Source organism: Schistocerca americana, chromosome 10, assembly GCF_021461395.2.
Source record: "Schistocerca americana isolate TAMUIC-IGC-003095 chromosome 10, iqSchAmer2.1, whole genome shotgun sequence".
Taxonomy (NCBI): Eukaryota; Metazoa; Arthropoda; class Insecta; order Orthoptera; family Acrididae; genus Schistocerca; species Schistocerca americana.
Window position 1 is genome coordinate 190263358 of NC_060128.1, and position 21469 is coordinate 190284826.

Genomic DNA, 21469 nt, shown 5'->3' on the forward strand with positions numbered 1-21469 from the left:
GTTGAGCATTTAGAGGACAAGTTTGGGGAGTGGAGGGCTTGTCCAAAATGATATCTGGGTCAGTCTTGATCAAAACAGCATCCTCTGTCCAGTCACAGGAGTTACTCGCTTGTGACAAGCTGGGGGATTTTTCTGTAACCATCACACCCCATAAGAGCTTAAATATGGTTCAGGGACCTCCTTTTGCAGTCTGACGATGAGCTGCACGTCAATTTAGAGTGGCGAGGTGTACATTTCGCCCAGTGTGTTCACCGGGGTTAGAGGGATAAGCAGGTTGCCACCTGTGCCTTTATCATGGCCTTTGAGGGTTATACATTGCCCAAGAAGGTCAAGGTGATGGTCTACCTCCGCCGATGCCGTGCTTTAAGTGCTGGAAGTTTGGCCATATGTCTTCCCGCTGTACTTCCAGTGTCACATGCCGAGATTGCGGACGCCCATCACATTGCAATACTCCATGTGGCCCGCCTCCTGTCTGTGTCAACTGCAGAGAGCACCATTCGCCTTGCTTGCCAGAGTACAGGATTCTCCAGAAAGAAAGGAAAATCGTGGAGTAAAAGACCCTGGACCGACTGACCTACACTGAGGCTAAGAGAAAATTTGAACGCCTGCATCATGTGCATATGACATCGTCACTACAACAGTTCTGGCGCCATCAGCTCCATCAACCGAAGTCACCTCTCAGAGCCGGAAGACTACACCTGCCCCCTTGATGGTGGGGGGCATTTCCCTCCTTGTTGCTCCTGCACCACCTACTTTGGGAGCAACACCTCCCCCAATCATCGGGGACATCTGTCCCCACTTCTAAGCCAGAGAAGGGTAAGTCTTCTTTGGTTTCTCTCACTAGGAAGGGGTTCCTTGTGTCACTCCCTTCCCAGATTTCTGCTAGTGGGAAAGACAACACTTGCCAGTGGCTGAAGAGCTCAAAAGCAGCTGGTTGTAGGGCTTCGTGCTCATCCTCTGTCCCGAAGACTGAGTCAGTGAACTCCTACCAGCCAGGGAAGCCCAAGGAGCAGTGATAGAAATCCAAAAAGAAGACCCCCTAAGACGAAGGAAATTGTGGTGGCACCCACACCACCGCTATGTACAAGCTCTGCATCTGAGGATGGGGTGGAGATTTTGGAGTCTACTGTGGGTCTAGATCTCGCCAGACCCTCAGAGACACTGTATATAGACTGCTCAGGCTAAAAGTCGGTGGCAGCAGGTGACCCTAAGGTGTAAACTGCCTCTTTGAATGTTCCATGCCTTCCCGGTCTCATGATGACCACATCCTCCAGTGGAATTGTGGCACTTTTTTCCACTGCCTGGCTGAGTTACAGCAACTGTTGAGCTTTACACCTGCTATCTGCATTGCCCTTGTGACGTATAATTTGATATATATATAAAAAAACAAAGATGAGGTGACTTACCGAACAAAAGCGCTGGCAGGTCGATAGACACACAAACAAACACAAACACACACACAAAATTCAAGCTTTCGCAACAAACTGTTGCCTCATCAGGAAAGAGGGAAGGAGAGGGGAAGACGAAAGGAAGTGGGTTTTAAGGGAGAGGGTAAGGAGTCATTCCAATCCCGGGAGCGGAAAGACTTACCTTAGGGGGAAAAAAGGACAGGTATACACTCGCACACACGCACATATCCATCCATGTGTGCAGTCCCTGCTCTCCGAACTGGAGTCCTTCCCTTTACCACCTCTACTTGTGGTCCATTCACCTCCATGGCGTACGCCTCGTCCGCTGCTTCGTCTGGAGCTTTCATGTGGCCCTAAGGACTCCATTCACCCTGTGGCCCTCCGCTGTCACTTCCTCTAGATTCTTGACACGTTCCGTGGCTCCGAAGTGATTTACACGAACGGCTCAATGGCTGATGATCGCGTTCGCTTTGCCTACGTGCGTGGCGGCCATATTGAACAGCGTTCCTCACTCGATGGGTGCAGTGTATTCACTGCAGAGCTGGAGGCCTTTTCTCGTGCACTTCAGTATCATCGTTCATGCCCTGGGGAGTCTTTTCTTTTATGTACTGACTCTTTGAGAAGCCTGAATATTATCGACCAGTGCTACCCTCGTCACCCTTTGGTAGCGTCCATTCAGGAGTCCATCTATGCCCTGGAACAGTCCAGTCATTCAGTGGTGTTCGTCTGGACCCCTGGTCACGTCAGAATCCCAGGAAATGAACTTGCTGACAGGCTGGCCAAACACGCTACACGGAAACCACTTCTGGAAATGGGCATCCCCACAACTGACCTGCGTTCGTTATTACGCCGCAAGGTTTTTCAGCTTTGGGAGACGGAATGGCAGAATCTCAGTACGCACAACAAATTGCGAGCCATTAAGGGGACCAAGAATGTGTGGAAGTCCTCGATGAGGATGTCTCGCAGGGACTCTGTGGCTCTCTGCAGGCCCCACATTGGCCATGCATGGGCGACCCACGGGTACCTCCTGTGCCGTGAAAACCCATCTCAGTGTCGGTGCAGCGCCCAGTGGACAGTGGCCCATATTCTTCTGCTATGTCCTTCTTAGGCTGCCCTGAGACTTCATCTTCTTATGATTGATTTAAGCAGATAATGCCTCATCGGCTGATTTGGTTTTAAGTTTCATCTGTGAGAGTGGGTTTTATCATTCGATGTGAGTTTTAGTGCCTGCCCTTTGTCCCTCTGTGTCCTCCACCCTAATGCTTTTAGGGTTAAGGTTTTAATGTGTTGCAGAGTGGCTGGCTTCTCATTTTTGTTTTGGTAGTTGGCCATCCCCTGTAATCTGCTTCCTTATTTTACTCTCTTCTAACTGTTTCTTGCATCTCTGTTGTTCTTTTCCTCTTTTTGTTCCTTTTAGTGTTCATTGCCTTTCCTTCGTTCTTGTGGTCTTTCCTTTCTTTCCGTTTTGTGTTATACGTCTCGTCTATTTTATTCTCACACTTGTGGCATTGTTTCATTAGGAACGAGGGACCAATGACCTCATGGTTTGGTCCCTTTCCCCCTCTAAAAGAGGGCGCAATCTTTCCAAATGAGTGCATAACTCCATTCGGAACCCTAGACAAGGATGCATAATTTACATGAAAATGATTTTTAATCACGTCTTTTTGAGAAAGTCCCATTTCATTCAGGCCTCCCATTTTTTGTGGTTGTTTCCTTTACAATTAGTACTCGATAAACTGCCAAAAATGTGTGCTGTCTATCAGTGGTTATATTTCAGGGACATGATGTCGATCTACAATGAACCACCGCCCGGTCTGTTTGTCGTTCCTGACGAGAAGGACATCACTGTGATCCACGCGCTTATCACGGGTTCGTTTGACACCCCTTACGAGGGTGGCTTCTTCTACTTCCTCGTGCGATGCCCTCCAGACTACCCTATACGACCACCACGTGTCAAGCTCATGACGACTGGAGGAGGCACTGTCAGGTTTAACCCAAACCTGTACAAGAATGGGAAGATATGCCTCAGTATTCTTGGGTGAGTATCGTACATCTTGTTCGACATATATTGTATCAGCTGGCATAGTTGGCAAAATTTGTGTCAAATGGCATAGTAGATAAAATTCCTATCTAAATCTGTGTAATGTTAATTCTAGTTGAGGAATGTGTGCCATTGGAAATACTGGAGAAAATTTCCTTCCACGAGGTGTAAGAACATAGTGTTTCTGTGGTACTTCTACGTAAAACAGGTGAATGTTTCCAGAACAAATATTTCACTCATCATTGTACATTGTTGTGAAACGTGGAGCCAGGATTCGAAGCCAGGTCCTTGCCTTTTTGGGAGCTGCAATTTTGATGATTGAGCCACCTGGACATGCCTCACAGCATGCATTACTGCTTCAATTGTGTTGATACCTCCCTCCTGCTTTGTGTTCCTCGTAGACTCTACTGCACGTATAGGTGCACCACTGCTAATATGAGATAGGACGCTGTGGTGAATGGGATAGCCACAGTCTAGCGACTATTTCCGAGATGCTCTTTTGTTGTGGCTACACTTCTATGAAATTTTTTGAGACATTGAAACAGTTCTGGGCTAGAGTACAGTAGAGAATCCGAGGACATAATTTCGGCAACGAAGAAAATGAGTTGCACCCACACGTGGACAAGATAGACCCGGTCACAAAGTTAAGTGTGCTGACTGCGGTTGCATTTAAGGGCTATTGTTTGCATTGTCCGGAATGTCCCGTATGATTTCCAGATGGTGTAGCTTCTGCTACTCTGAAACTTCCCGGCAGATTAAAACTGCGTGCCGGACCGAGACTCGAACTCGGGACCTTTGAAGTTTGGGAGGTAGGAGACGAGGTACTGGCGGAATTAGAGCTGTGAGGATGGGGCGTGAGTCATGCTTGGGTAGCTCAGTTGGTAGAGCACTTGCCCGCGAAAGGCAAAGGTCCCGAGTTCGAGCCTTGGTCCGGCACACAGTTTTAATCTACCAGGAAGTTTCATATCAGTGCACACTCCACTATAGAGTGAAAATTTCTTTTGATAAAATTTTGTGGACACACTGCTTGTACACAAATAGTCAGACAAAATTGAAGAAAGTGACCTTATACTTACCTGTATCTCGTTTGCAAGTTCTCTTACTGTAATAAAATAGTCTTACATCAGCAAAGTCTGTACTTCCTTGATTACATTATCATTGCAACTTGTCGAGGATCTGTTTGTCCTCCACTCATGTGATGCCATCTTTAAAGCAGTTGTAACACTCCTTTTATCGACATGTTGGTCGTGGAATTGTTCCTGAAACCCTGTTGAATCTTGCAAATGGTTTCCTCTTTGCTACCACCCAGCTTTTGTCAAAATTTGATTCAATGTTGCTTCTCTATTTGTTCCATTTTTTTATCCAGCTGGAATCTGACAAACACCCACTACACGTCCCCACTTTTAGGCTGAGTGCTTGTAACTGACGGATACTTTCTGCTGGCTGGTAAACATTCTTGACAGTGCACTAATGTCCGCCGCCACATCTCCAACTAAGATAGTCCGTTGCGCTGTTTCAGATAGTGCAAGAAAGGGGGGGGGGGGGGGTTAGGATGGAAGCACAGGGTATTACATACCATCTTCTGTGCTGGGACTCAAACATGGGCCCTTGCCTGTAGTGGGTAATGGCTTCAAGCAACAATTCATACCAATGTGCATGCAGTCTTAAGCAATATCGTATCACTGCTCAAATCAATGATGTGCACCCCCAGGTAACATGAATGTAATCAGATATTTATTGTTTCATATTAGATGCGGCATTTTTAATTCAATTACATGTTTTGGTGACTCTGGATCATCTTCGTTTGGATCTGAAAATGATCCAGAGTGATCAAAGCATGTAATCAAATTAAAAAAGTGTGCAACTTAGATGGAACAATAAATTAGAATTATGTTAAAATATATACTTGTATATAATTTCTGAATCCTGCCAAGAATATTACATTAACTATAATATGAATGAAATTGTTGAAGGCAGCAGTTAGTTATAAAGTAGTGAGTGTGTGGTAGGAAGTGGTTACAACCAGATGCGTTAACAGTTCTTGCGCCTTGTACAATGAAATTACTGTCAACAGCTGCAGTATGCACTAATGGATATCCCATGGATATGCTGGGTATATATGATCCCCCTAGAATAAATGTTCTCCCTTTGTCAGAAAAGTTCCAGGATAGGTGTTTTTTAATTTCTGAGTTTGCAATACAAAACAGGAACAAATGAGGTTTGCATGTTACCTTGTACATGTGTGTCCTTGAAATGGTATCAACCACGTTTCTGCACAAACTCACTAGTTGGCATGGTTGTGCTTAGCCATGCATGTTTGGATTCTCGGTGCATTAGTTAAGATGACAAAAGTGCATGCTGAATGTGAGCAGAGAGTAAACATTTAGTTCTGTGTTAAGCTCGGGAAAACCTCTTGTGAGATGTGGACAATGATTAAGCAAGTGAAAGCAGACAAGGTAATTTCAAGCAGTCATGTTTTCAAGTGGCACGAAAGATTTCGTGAAGGGAGATATTCCGTGCATGACGATCCCAGAGCTGGTTGCCTGTCTACAGCACATACCGATGCAAATGTGGAGTGTGTAAGGCAGTTATTGGAAGAAGAATGTCATGTGAGTCTGCGTGCAATATCAGAACAACTTAATTTTAATACACTCCTGGAAATGGAAAAAAGAACACATTGACACCGGTGTGTCAGACCCACCATACTTGCTCCGGACACTGCGAGAGGGCCGTGCAAGCAATGATCACACGCACGGCACAGCGGACACACCAGGAACCGCGGTGTTGGCTGTCGAATGGCGCTAGCTGCGCGGCATTTGTGCACCGCCGCCGTCAGTGTCAGCCAGTTTGCCGTGGCATACGGAGCTCCATCGCAGTCTTTAACACTGGTAGCATGCCGCGACAGCGTGGTCGTGAACCGTATGTGCAGTTGACGGACTTTGAGCGAGGGCGTATAGTGGGCATGCGGGAGGCCGGGTGGACGTACCGCCGAATTGCTCAACACGTGGGGCGTGAGGTCTCCACAGTACATCGATGTTGTCGCCAGTGGTCGGCGGAAGGTGCACATGCCCGTCAACCTGGGACTGGACCGCAGCGACGCACGGATGCACGCCAAGACCGTAGGATCCTACGCAGTGTCGTAGGGGACCGCACCGCCACTTCCCAGCAAATTAGGGACACTGTTGCTCCTGGGGTATCGGCGAGGACCATTCGCAACCGTCTCCATGAAGCTGGGCTACGGTCCCGCACACCGTTAGGCCGTCTTCCGCTCACGCCCCAACATCGTGCAGCCCGCCTCCAGTGGTGTCGCGACAGGCGTGAATGGAGGGACGAATAGAGATGTGTCGTCTTGAGCGATGAGAGTCGCTTCTGCCTTGGTGCCAATGATGGTCGTATGAGTGTTTGGCGCCGTGCAGGTGAGCGCCACAATCAGGACTGCATACGACCGAGGCACACAGGGCCAACACCCGGCATCATGGTATGGGGAGTGATCTCCTACACTGGCCGTACACCACTGGTGATCGTCGAGGGGACACTGAATAGTGCACGGTACATCCAAAACGTCATCGAACCCATCGTTCTACCATTCCGAGACCGGCAAGTGAACTTGCTGTACCAACAGGACAATGCACGTCCGCATGTGTCCCGTGCCACCCAACGTGCTCTAGAAGGTGTAAGTCAACTACCCTGGCCAGCAGGATCTCCGGATCTGTCCCCCATTGAGCATGTTTGGGACTGGATGAAGCGTCGTCTCACGCGGTCTGCACATCCAGCACGAACGCTGGTCCAACTGAGGTGCCAGGTGGAAATGGCATGGCAAGCCGTTCCACAGGACCACATCCAGCATCTCTACGATCGTCTCCATGGGAGAATAGCAGCCTGCATTGCTGCGAAAGGTGGATATACACTGTACTAGTGCCGACATTGTGCATGCTCTGTTGCCTGTGTCTATGTGCCTGTGGTTCTGTCAGTGTGATCATGTGATGTATCTGACCCCAGGAATGTGTCAATAAAGTTTCCCCTTCCTGGGACAATGAATTCACGGTGTTCTTATTTCAATTTCCAGGAGTGTAGTAATTTCTGTCATTAAGTGACAAACAGAAAGATGAAAGACGAAGAATTTGTGCTGAACTATTAGGTAGAGTCGAGTGTGAACAGACATTTCTGTCAAAGATTGTAGTTGGTGCTACCAGCAGTATGGCCCTCACACGAAGTGTCAGAAGTGCCAAATGGCAGAGTCCTGGATCACCAGTCGCGAACAGTCGAATGACAATCTTGGAGCACAGTGTTGATAGTAAAGGATTAGTTCACCATAAGTATGTTCCTCAAGGTCAAATAGTGAACCATTCTCTTTAAGTTGAAGTCTTGAAACATTTGCAATGGAGTTAGACATCGTTGCCCTGATTCTTAGGACAGGCTCTTAACTGTATGACAGTACAAGACCCCATGCTGCTTTATCTGTTTAGGAGTATCTGGGCAGGCATTCTGTTATTGCCATCCCACATCTGCCATATTCAGTTGACCCTTGCCACTTGATTTTTTTCTTGTTTAGGTGACTGAAAGGAAAGCTTCATCAAGATGTTGCAGTTATCCAGTTGGCAGTGACAAATTAGCTTACAAGTATCGTAGTTGAAAATTTCCCTCCTTTCTTCCGAGAGCTCCAGAAACATTGGCAACTGTGTACGGATAGCCAAAGGGACTACTTCGATAGGTGCTACAATCTTTACTTGGTTAAGTGCAGCTTTCTATTTTTTTTAAAAAAAGAGCCGTCCTGGGACTTTTGACAAGGACATATTATTACGTAAATGGTATGAACCTTAAAGTATGTGTGTGTTGTCATGGAGATGAAGAATTCCCTGTATTAGGACGGTTATGGGAAATGTGATCATGCACAGGCTCGATTTGATGTGAAATAGCATTGTGAGACAGTTATATGAGAACATTTTATGAATAGCTGAGCATTCACTTAGTTGTAGTGTTTTGGGGAGGTTATCTTCTTACCTACATCCATATTCTCCAAACCACTGTGAAATACATGGCAGCATGTACTTCCTATTTTACCAGTTGTTACAGCTTCATACCGTTTCATTTATATATGAAGTGTGGGAAGAAAGGTTGTTTAAACACTTCGTCGTGTGTCACAATTAGTCTGGTCTTGTCCGTGCAACCCTTACACGAGTAATACAAAGTGGTCGGTAGTACATTTGTAAAGTCATTATTTGGAACTGGTTCTTGAACTTCTGTGATTAGGCATGTTTGTAACAGTTTGTGTCCACCTTCAAGAGTCTTCCAGACCTGTGTTGTACATTGACACACACTTGAGCAATATTCTAGGATGGTTTATACATAGAGCCAGTTCAAGAACATTTTTCCACACAAGTAACATCATTTGGTGTCCTCCCCTTCTGCCCTTTTCTCTTGTACAGTTTCATCTTTGTCAGTTTTCGTTACTAATTATGAAATGCACTGCATACAAATCTTGCAATTGGGCACCAATTTCACCCTGAGCGGACTCTACTAATTGTGATAGGTCATGTATAGAAATCTTACAGCTGTCGTGTCCCAGGTCCCCTTCTCAGCTTGGTGTGCCAAGTGCAACTTGTGCCTCAAAGTGGCCCTGGTTATACTAGTTTTTTGTAAGCAATCTCTACTGTATACTGGTTTCATTTCTCTGGTATTCTACCAATGAACTGGTCAGCCGTCAGCTTTGCCTGTGACTGAGGCTATGGTGACCATTCAATCTTATATCCGTACAAATTGTTAAACCTGTGTAGTTGTACAATTTGATTGATTCCAATTTTGACTCATTGATTTGTAGTCGTAGGATAGTGGGCAGGAACTATGTAATAATCTCAGTGAAAGAAAATTCTGTTTCAGCACTTTAGTGACCCTGCTTACGAGAGCTCTTCGTTTGTCCTACCTCCTTATCCGGGATGAACCATGACCTTACCACTGATTCTAACCAATTCTACATAGTCCTTTATATTTTTCTCTATATTTCCAAATCACTGTGGAAGGCAGCAGGAAACCACCCCATGTTTTGTTCTCAAGAAAACCCATCACGAATTTGCCTGCTGTTCAAGAGCCTGCCAGTCGGATCTCTGGGTGGACAGCTTGAAGAAAAACAGTGAACACCCAAAGGAAAACACACAGATTTGTGATTTGGAACGTACAATGATTTTGCCAAATTGGAAAGTTATAGATTGTGGAAAGGAAATAACAGTGAACTAAAATAAGGGTATTAGGATTAGCAGAGACTTACTGGAAAGGCACTGGGGACATTCAAAACAGTTAATGTCAATAACAGTATTTTTTCTGGTAAATCAGATAATTCCATCATTGGTGGTGTCTTATTAGTACACAAAGGATGGAATGCCGCAGTTATGAGAGTTGTAGCCTGGTGAAATACAACACTATACCTTGATGATGATGTAGAGTTAGCAGTATTTCACAAGTCCCTTTCCATCTGCCTAGAGTAAGCACCTGGAAAGGAAGTTACCATAGTGCAAAGAGATTTTAATGCTAAGGTAGCGAACGGGGGTTGTCAGATGAAATACTTCGCTGTCATGATTTAGGTAAAAGAAATGATCAGTTCTTTCAGGAAAATAAGATTGTTGTAGACAAGTGCTTCCAATACCTCGCCAGGTGGAACATACTGTAATCAGATGGGCTACTCCTTGATTGGCTTAAGATGAAGATCGTCAAAATGTAAAGGGGCACCTCCAAAAGCAAGAAAAGTAAGCAAAAGGCTAATACTGAAATTTTTAGGAATAGAGTACAAAAAATACTTTCAACCGATCAGTCAAATAACATGACATATGCTGAGAAATGGAATTTTCTGAAGGAGACATTAGTTAATACAGCTGAGGAAGTAGTCAAGTATAGCAAAAAAGTGAGGAATAAAAATAAGTGGTTTATTAATGGAACCATATAAATCATTGAAGACAGAAAAGTACAGAGCATGAGAGGAAGGATTACAGGGAACTCAGCTGTACTACAAGTTATTGGTGTTAATACAGAGGAGCTGCAAAAGAGACAAAAATACATACTTCGGTGAAACGTGTGAGAGAATCTAGAAACTCTGGGATTGGAATGAGACCAGAGACGAAGATAGCACATCTCTAACCAACATAGACTAGCTGCTAATCAGTGGAGAACATACTAAAATAAGTTGTTCGTGGATAAAACTTGGTTGCTGGGAATCGAACCCAGAACCCCATGATCCAGAGGTGTCGGTGCTAGCCACTAGATCACAAGCTGACAGTGATTTGGAAACACAGAGCTCTAACCAGACATACTAAATTGAGTGTGTTGAAATGTCTGGTGTTTCCAGTTTTCCTTTATGGTGCTGAAACATGGATAGCAGCTGAAGGGATCACAAAAGAATTGATACTTTTAAGACATACAAGAGGTTGCTGAGAATATTGTGGATAGACAAATGGGCCAACAAATCAATCCTTCAAGAACTCGTAGTGGAGAAGAGGTTATTCTGTGTCTGTTTCCAGTGAATCGTGCAGTTCTTTGGTCACATAATTTGACAAGAAGATAACTTGAAAAAAGATGATCATCCAAGGCAAAGTCAAAGGGAAAAAACCGAGCGGGGTGGCGCAGTGGTTAGACACTGGACTCACATTCGGGAGGACGACGGTTCAATCCCGCGTCCGGCCATCCTGATTTAGGTTTTCCGTGATTTCCCTAAATCACTCCAGGCAAATGCCGGGATGGTTCCTCTGAAAGGGCACGGCCGACTTCCTTCCCAATCCTTCCCTAATCCGATGAGACCGATGACCACGCTGTCTGGTCTCCTTCCCCAAACCAACCAACCAACCAAAGGGAAAAGTTTGCAGGGAAGACCATCGAGATGATGAATGGACCAGATAAAGGAGAAGATACTTCTAAATGCAGGAGACTGGGAAAAATGGACAAAGTCTGTTAAGAGGATTGTGCGACAGTTACAAACTTTCAATGGAGTGTTGATGATGAGGATACTACATTTTTCATTTTGTGAAGTCCACTATTTTACATTTCAGAACATTAAAGTAAATTGCCAATTTTACACCACTTCAGAATCTTATCATGATTGGACTCAATGTTTGTGCAGTTTTTCTCAGACAGTGCTTCTCTGAATTCATCCACATTGCAATGGCTATGCACACCCTTCACAAACAGGAACTGTGCATCACACAGGACAAAAAATGGCTGTGTCTGGGAGTTATTAATGTTACAGTACATACAGAGTGTCACCGACAGGCACAATGAAAAGACTGCTGTACATATAAGCTTTCAGCCAAAAGGGATGAAAAGTAGAAAACAAACACACACACACACACACACACACACACACACACACACACACAGAGACAGACAGACAGACAGACAGACAGACAGACAGAGAGAGAGAGAGAGAGAGAGAGAGAGAGAGAGAGAGAATTCCTGACTGTCCTCATGGTGTCATCACCATTCCTTGTCACATCTCCCAGAATTCTCTGGAGCACTGCATGTTCCCAAGAGGGGATGCACCACCTTGGAGCAACCACTGACCCAACAATATGTGTGTGGCAGGAAATGACTGTCAGTCTCAAATGAATTCTCTCATGATAGGCATATTTGCATTTCATTAATTATCTAATGAAATCTGCAGATGATGAACATCACCTGTCAGCAAGGAGGCATCTAGAAAGTATCTCTTTTGTAAAGTGATGTGTTACATTCTGGTGTGCTGTACCTCAAAAGCTGCATTGCTGTGTTGTTTCTAATTTCTCAGGACAAATCAATTCCCTTACATCATTATATTTTGGATTTATTTGGTATATAATAACCCATTTATGACACAGGTATGGAGATATTTGTGACAGTGTTTCCACACACAAACCTGCCAACGAATTTCTCGTGCTGACATGGGGGACAGATGATTTTTGTTCGGTTTCCTATTTGTTGACAATTTTACGTTTATACATGTGGTCTCTGTTCTTTTTGAAGTTTACTAAAGAACAGACATTGCATATATAATTTTGGCAAGGGTGGCCAATGATTGCTTCAATGTGGATGCACACCACACTCGAACTCTTACACGAATCTGTGAAATTCTACGAGTAATGAGGATAATGGCTGAGGGCACTAAATCAGTAGTTTGTGTATAAGTTGAGAATTTTGGTGTGGCGGGAGACACTGTGCTCGGGTAGTGTGTGCAATTGTGGTGGCTACTGTGTCTGCATGGCAGAGTAGTCAGCACATCTGCCTCGAAAGCAGAGGACCCGGCACAAATTGTAAACGTCCCCGTCGATTTAAATCGATGCCCATTTGCAACTGATGTCATTAACTCCTCGGTGTCTCGATTTTTCCTACAGACCGCGGCAGGTTTGGACTGTGGACATTTCTCCAGGTGCAGTTGCACTTCAACAATGCCCTCTTCTCTGCGACGTGATTTCCGTTATTGGATTCAGTCAAGAATTTGTTTAGTTAAGATTGAATTACTGGCTCCAAGAACTAGCTCACCTTGTGTATGAAGCTGTACTCAGAGTAGTGCAGACTGATGTAGCTGTAAGCTGGATGAATCTGCTCAGTTTAGAGGGGGACTCACATTGTCTGGTCTCCACTCAGCTGTTAGTTTCACAATCAAGCTCAAGCTTCTCACATGGCTAACAAGAAGAGTCTTGCATCATCGATTGTGAGATTGAGACAGCCCTTCATTATAGGCAGTGCAAAGTAGCAGATTTCCTTCTAATTTAATTAATTAAATTTAGATCCAGAAGTGTGAATAGCATTAATCTGTATGGTCACAGTTCATTGTTAATTTGTACCTCGACATGCTCCACGTCTCTGAAGATTCTCTTTCTTGATGGGTTCTATAGAAAATGAGTGATCAAATGAACTAATTACAATAACTGTTATGAAAACTGTTTTAAGTCACACAGGAAGAATATTTATTTATTGATAACCAGTTTTGCACTGCAAGCTCATTATCAAATCAATCACAAATGTATGCCTCGGGTTACACCAGTCAAGCTAGTCGAAAATTGTCAAGTTTTCGCTTCGAAAGCTGGTGATGAGTACACGTGGAGGCTGCGTCGTCTACTACTGTGACGAATTTTCCACTTGTATGACTGGTGTAATGCAAGAGTGACATTTATGGCTGTTTTAATAACAGACCAGCAGTCTGAAACCAGTAAATAAATGTTCTTTCTGTACAACATAATATGGTTTACACGATGGTTATCGTAATCACAAAAAGAGTTGCGGATCTGTTCCAGCCTCGGCATGCTGGAAAAACAGAATAAACAAATGTTGTGACTCTCACTTTATTTCCAGGACATGGACTGGCCCCTGCTGGAGTCCAGCCCAGAGTTTGGCATCCGTCTTGATATCGATTCAGAGCCTACTCAATGAGAAGCCGTACCACAATGAACCAGGATTTGAGCGGGTATGTGTCTGACTTACAATATGTAGGAGACCTACTGTTAATTCAATGTGTTCTACCTTTACCTTAGACTGATTTAGCAGGAGCTGCTACAAATCCTAATTTATTTCTTGTGTGTGATAGAAATCTTCCTGTATTGATGGGCACATTAGCTAGTGATGAGACGACAAATGTGTTTTAACAGCTGATTGGCCAGTTTATAGTTCTCTCTTTTTTTGTCCAGTCGAAAGAAGCTAGATTCTATGGCCATCTCAGTTTTATGAATGTATTCACACAACCTCTGGGTTTGAGTGATTTCATTTACATACCTGTCTAGCCTTCTTGGTTATCAGTTAACCATGAGTAGGGTCGTCAGCTCTTCTAGAGACCAGTAACATATCTTAATTCAATGTGTGCTGAATAACAAATATATTTTTCAAATGAGAATATTTATTCCAGCCAGGATTCTCAATTATTTGATAATTTTTGTTGTTGTTTAGTGATTTAATTGCTTGATTTTTAAGCATAAACTGTCAATTGTTGGGATATTTTTTGTGAGAAATATTTGTCTTCTTTAATGTTCTTTGAATTTGTTTAATATAATTTCAGAATATCAATCATGTTTTCCGATATGTTACATCATACAGAATTTGTTTTGAGGATCACGCCACTTAGTATTTCAGCTTTTTGAACCAGACACGGAGTTCACTCTTGAGTGAGTTCTTATTCATAAACACAGATCACAAACTGAACTAAAAGCTACTTATTGACACTCAACAATAGGCAAATATCGGTACGGCAATAATAGTGACAACGAACGATAACTCGAGTGCAATCGACAACGATTATTTAAGAACGGTAAAATGATCAAATGCTTCTGCTTGAACAGAATGTGCCGAACTCTGTGGACTGTTTCTCATTCAGCTGCACTCAAAGGCTGGTTTCACTCAGAAGAATGAATAAACAGCCCAACCAATAATTAAAGGTAAAATGGACTGAATTGATTGTTTTCATTTGGCTGTTACCATCACTAACATTAGCATGGAAAAAAGGGACTTACTTGGAGGGAACAAGAGTCATATATACACTAATGGGGGAGGGGGAGAGAAAATAGACACAAAAAGGAGCTGTGCATCATAAACTAAAGTTGGTAGCCGTGTGTCTACATCTGGAAGATAACGTCTATTCCAATTTTGCTCCAGTTCCGTAAGAGGATGCAAATCAGGTTTGCTTTAAATACATGTCATAACTGTTACGAGTAAGTTACTATTGAGGTTGAGCGTGGTGAGTTCACATTATTTAAGTTTGAACAAGATCGTGTAGTAGGGCCACAAGCAGCTGGATGTTCCTTCTGTGATATTGCAGAAAAATATGGCGGGAATGGAGCCGCTCTACATGATTGCTTTTGCAGCTGTCGCGAAAGGTGTCGCACCGAGAAGACAGGCTTCAGACGGCTACACGGCAGCATTTGGCTCCACAGTGACACGACAGGCTGTTGAAAGTCAGTTACTTCAAAGACAGCTTCGAGCCAGAACCCCACAGTGTGGAGACCACTGACCCCGAACCACTATCGTCTGCAACTCGAGCGGTGTCGAACGAGAGCTCGTCGGAGGGCACGGAGGAGATATGTCACATTTTCTGATGAAACCCGGTTCTGCTTCGGTGCCAGTGATGTCTGCGTGTCTGTTCGAAAGAGACCAGTTGAAGACTTCCAACCGACCTGTCTGCATGCTAGACACACGAGACCTAAACCAGGAATTAAGGTCTAGGGTGCAATTTGGTATGACAGCAGGAGTACTCTCATGGGTGTCCCATGCTCCCTGACTGCAGACTCGTACACCGGTCTGCCGATTTGACCTTTCGTGCTGTCATTTGTGAACAACATTCCAGGGGGGTTAAGTGCCAGGATAATGCTCACCCTTATACTACTGTTGTGACCCAGCACGCTCTACTGTGTGTCGACCGTTTGCCTCGATCTTAGATTGCCAGATCTGTCTCCAGTGGAGCACATACGGGACACTGTCGGACGAAGACTTCACTGTCATCCCCGGTCAGCATTAACCTTCCCCGTATCGACTGACCGAGTGCAACAGGCTTGGAACACTGTCTGACAAACTGAAATCCGGCACCTGTACGCTGGACCTGTGGATGATTGCATTTGACAGTTACAGCGGTCATTAATGTAGTGGCATGTCGCATTTGCAACTGCTTATCTTAGGCTTATGTTGACCTGTGATCTTGTAATTGTAATCACTTCAAGATGTTACCTAGATAAATGTATTCCCAAAATTTTCTTACTCTTCATTATTTTTTGGTGCTGTGATTTTTTTCTGTCAGTTTGTATATGGGTGGTTGATAAGCAGTGAATAGAGAATAGTTTTTAATATCTGAAATGACATAACTTATCTGTGCCGACTTCTTCACGCCCAGAGTTCTTTATTCACCCTTTAGCGTGACTCGGTATCAGTTAAGTAAGATCACTAGACAGCTCAAAGTGGGGACGAAAGGAGGGAAACACGAAGTTGTTGCATAGCATTGTTGCGATTGCTCACTGCAGAGCTGAGGCGATGGCTCATCTGTAGGCACATAAATAAGACAAAGAACTTCCCTAGCTTTCAGGTTAGTCATTGTACTGGCACAATACAGTTTGGTGGCACTGGGTAGCTGTACAGGTGTGTGCATCTCTCTCTCTCTCTCTCTCTGTCTCTCTCTCTCTCTCTCTCTCTCTCTCTCTCTCTCTTGTGTGTGTGTGTGTGTGTGTGTGTGTGTGTGTGTGTGTGTGTGTGTGTGTGTGTGTTTTGTCTAGCTCCTGAAAAGGAGTCATCCAAAAGCTAACAAATTTTCCAGTTGTGTTTGTAACCCTAACAAATTGTCAGTTATTTGTACTGTTCCTCTTCAAATTATTTGCATTCCACCAAGGACTTTCCATTACCGTATTACTTGTGATTGTGTAATGTGATGATTTATTCCCAGAAGATGGAGCCTCTTTTCTCATTAAGTCCACTTGCTGTTTGTGAAACGGAAAGCCCTAGGAATATGTTTCTTTTGACGGCGGAACATGTTGCCTTGTCGGACGAATCTCGTTTCAAATTGTATTGAGTGGATGGATGTGTACCTGTATGGAGACAACCTCATGAATCCGTGGAGCCCTGCATGTCAGCAGGGGACTGTTCAAACTGGTGGAGGCTCTGTAATGGGGTGGGGTGTGTGCAGTTGAAGTGATATGGGACCCCTAGTACGTCTAGATATGACTCTGACAGTTTACACGTGCGTAAGCATCCTGACTGATCACCTGCATCCATTTGTGTCCATTGTGCATTCTGACATACTTGGACAATTCCAGCAGGACAATGCGACACCCCACATGTCCAGAATTGCTACAGAGTGGCTCCAGAAAATCTCTTCTGAGTTTATACACCTCCACCAGACATGAACATTATTGTGCGTATGTGGGATGCCTTGCAACATGGTGTTCAGAAGAGATCTTCACCCCCTTGTACTCTTAGAGAGCTATGGACAGCCCTGCAGGATTCATGGTGTCATTTGCCTCCAGCACTACTTCAGACATTGGTTGAGTCCGTGCCACGTCGTGTTACAGTGCTTCTGTGTGCTCGTGGGAGCCCTACAGAATATTAGGCACGTGTACATTTCTTTGCCTCTTCAGTGTAATAAAAACAAGATTTGTGTAGACTACAGCGACCAGTGAATGGACTGCTACCTTTAGAGAGAGAAAATGTCATGGAAGAAAGCTTTTTCTTTCTTTTTTCCCCCTGTACATTTTCATGATGATTGTAAATCTGTATTTTTATATGGCCTACTAGCGGAAAGCTTGTGGAATTTGTTACTGAATTGGCAGTGGCTTTGAACACAGAAGGTCTGGTTGAATAAACTTCCACTCAAAATAATTCACTTGGATACAGACTCAGTGGAAGATGTTTTCCTAAATTGATTCCAGCTATAGAAATATCAAAATGACCTCGGAGTAGGTGTAAGGATTGTGCAAACCAGATTCCAGGCAAGATCTGTGAAAGCGGCAAGAATGTTTCATAGGACTTATTTTTCCAAAGTGCTTCAAAATTTTTCATTATGAGGCCGATATAATTATGTAATTTTCAATTAAAAAACTACTTTTTCAGGTAGTTTCATTTCTGATACTCACAACTTAGAATTCTATCTGCATGTAGGAAAAAGCAGAGAGATGGGCAAGAGTAGACACATAATAATTGCTATTGATGTCTGTACTCTCATAGAGGCATGCTTGATCTTATTTAGCAGATTGATAGAATGAGTGGAGTTACTTGTTATTTTAATTCTTGTATTCAGAAAAATTCAGTTTTTACACACACACACACACACACACACACACACACACACACACACACACTCACACTGAATAAAGTGTATACAGAGACAATTTCCTTCTTGTTGCAGAGGAAACCTATCTCACTGTATTCTCGTGTGTGTGTGTGTGTGTGTGTGTGTGTGTGTGTGTGTGTGTGTGTGTGTGTGTGTGTGAACAGCAGTTTCAACTCTTCTATGAAGTTCCAACTCTCAGTAAACATAATAAAAATAGTGTTAGCAGTTGCCAGGTTCCTTATGTTGATTTTTAAATGGTAAATACTTGCTTGCTTGTAGGAACGATGCTCCGGTGATGCTAGTCGGTATAATGACATAATACATCACGAGACCCTGAGGGTTGCCGTCTGTGGAATGCTGGAAAATGAGACTATGCTTGCCATTCCAGAAACACTAATGGAGGTTATGGAGAAAACATTCTTGGAGTTTTACGACTATTACGAGCAGTCTATTCGACGTAAAATGCATCTTAATGGTCACTACATGCAGGTAAGCCAGACGCTGTGTATTGTCACAGTAAAGAGTGTCTGTGACAGAGATTTAGGCACCGTATAGAAAGAACAAAATAGAAAGTCCCTTTCCCGCCCACATTGTCCCTTTCCCGCCTAGTCTCCCCATTCTGTTTAGTGTTTTCTAAAATTTAAATGTACATATTTCTTATTACGTATTTCTTTAATTTACTTTTTTGTTTTTAGGATCCTTTTGGTGAAGAGCGAGGCATTTTTCAGTACCAAATTATACTGGCACGCATCAAGGCCCTACACACAAAATTGTCTGAAAAGTATGCCTCTACTAGCTCGAGCTCCATCCCTACACTGTTCTCGACAGCACGAACAGCTTGCTCCGCTGGCAGCGAGACGGCCACCACTCCCGGAAACCTCAGCGATGATGATTTTCTCCTGTCTTCTCCTCCTTCTCCGTCGTCGACGTCGGACGACACTTCCAGTGAGACTTCTGTCGGGGCGGAAGAGAACGCGAAGGGAAACGACGGAGCTGGCGAACCCAATACATCTTCGGAGCTGGTGATGTCTGGAGATGAGGCATCGGCAGTCGGTGTCAAGAACAGTGAGAGCTGATGTGCGGGTGGGACGGGTGAATCGGGTGTTGCCATTTGCCGGCTGTGAAACCTCAGTGTTGTAACCACTGGTGGAGACTTTCATGAACTTAGTGTAAATTTGTGATCGGTGTGTATGTTGAATGTCTATTGTATATTAAATTTCATAAAAAGATAACATATAAATCATACTGTTATAAAGAAAATTATATTAAAACTGACACACTTAACTTGTCTGAGGGCCCAACCCTTCCCAAGAGAATGTCTTTTCAGTGATTTTAATATTAGATATGCATTTGACATTGTGTATTTTTTGTTATATACAAGTTAAAATTGGTAGATACTTTATTTTCTCTATGTGCACCAAATTTCCTGAATGTGTCTAATGCTTCATCTGTTTGCAATTCAATGTGAATAATGTGATTTCAGTCTGTTTGATGTATTAGTTGATGACATTTCTGTTAAATGGTTAACATTTTACACTAAACTCTTGCCAGGTTTTTTAATGCCTTAATGTGGCTAACCAGCTGAGTGTTGGTGCACTATTCCTCCCCTCCCCTCCCCTCCCCTCTCGTGTCATTCCACTTAGTGGGTCAATAAACTAGTTGTAAGCAGGGGATGTTTATCAAAAAACAGCTTATCAGGCTATATTTTAGTGGCCAATTACTATTGCCTAAGATATGATTTTATTTTTTATTCAACAATTTACTAGCATTTCCATTTGACTTTCACCCTCCTTTACTGTTCATTGAATGAAAATGTCAACTTCTGTCCTCATCTATTTCATGGAGCAGTTTTGACTCTCATGCAAGCACTTAACTGCACAATTTTTACTGGTCAAGGAGACCAATGTGTTGAACTGAAAGTGTGGAAAATGAAAAGTTTTTGATTAAATATTTACATTGTGAGGAAATATAGTTGTAGCTTTGCCGTCATCCTCAGGTAATGTAGTTGAGTGATCAGGTATTACTCTTCAAGTTCTATTTACTTAATGATGTAAATATAGACTGGCACAATTAATGCTACAACATTTTCCTATTTAGTTTGGAAATGTTACCACACGTATGTAGATCTTGGCTTTGAATTCTGAGGAGCAGTGAGGCTAGATACAAAATGAAATTTGGTACAAAGTTTGACGTAGTGGATGTAAAAAGTGTATCTTTGTCTAGTATTTGAATAAGTGTGATATGATGGTGCAAACATCCTAAAATATATATTCAGGGTATTTAAACATGGGCTCAATTCTTCTTAACTAAAGACAGGCTTGCTTAAAATTTTGAACTTCAAACTATCAACAAAAATTTCCACCAGGTAGTGTGTTTTTGATAGATGTACGATAAAATATGTCAGTATCTTTTTCAGAATAATAATGTCATGTTGAGTCATAAAATTGATTCCTTTGTAGCTTTTAGAAAAGACTGTTTCCATAAATAATTTGTTTGTAATTTAGATCAGTTTTTGTGATTCACGTATTTTATTTACTGAACTGAGAACAAAAACTCGGACATTGCTCATATGCCGTGGCTATTTAATGCCTGATGGTGTTCGTTGCTAAAATAGATTTTTACTGCTAATGCAATCTTTGTGTATAAAATTTGTTTGCTAAGGTCGTATTTGGACCTGTCTGACGTGTCGTGTAATTTAAGTAAATTTCCATTTTAGGGCACTGCATCATCACAGCAGTATATTGGCAGTTGCATATGGTGATTTTTGGGAAGAGCAGTACTGGTGTTGAGTGAGGGTTCTTTACCAGTCAGATGCATACAAAATTTCACAGTTAACAAGATTTTTTTTTTTTTTTTTTTTTTCCACAAATGGATGGTCTTATAATTGCGACTGCTTGCATGTTATTCAGTGTTTAGCTTCAAATGTCGATAGAATGTGGGAAGCTCCAGTAATGATTGATGGTATTATCTGTGATTTCTGTGTCCTACTTAGGACATTACACCATTGTGAAAGATTCAAGTAATGGCTCCATTTGCATAGTTCATTTAATAATGTGGCAAACTAAATGGTGTGTGCTGTTATTGGACTGTACAACTTGAGCTGTTACTTAATTCTGCCATTAAATGTTCCACCTGAAGTATTCTGTCCAGATGTGTAATTTACATTTTGGATGAGACTTTTTTATGCAAAAAATTGAATATCACACTTGGTGGGGACAAATGTAAGTTCCCTTCCATAATAGCAATAAAGTTTCTTGTATAGTGAAA

General features: G+C 43.0%; 1 protein-coding gene across 1 annotated transcript in view; it reads left to right on the forward strand.

Annotated features, from left to right (window-relative positions):
- LOC124552476 (ubiquitin-conjugating enzyme E2 Z-like) overlaps positions 1–21469 on the forward strand; it is a 28906-nt gene extending 7437 nt beyond the window's left edge. The window contains exons 2-5 of the mRNA XM_047126757.1: positions 3187–3447; positions 13759–13870; positions 18482–18691; positions 18898–21469. Coding sequence (XP_046982713.1) covers positions 3187–3447; positions 13759–13870; positions 18482–18691; positions 18898–19278 — 964 coding nt within the window. The 3' untranslated portion in view covers positions 19279–21469. The remainder of the gene's footprint in view (positions 1–3186; positions 3448–13758; positions 13871–18481; positions 18692–18897) is intronic.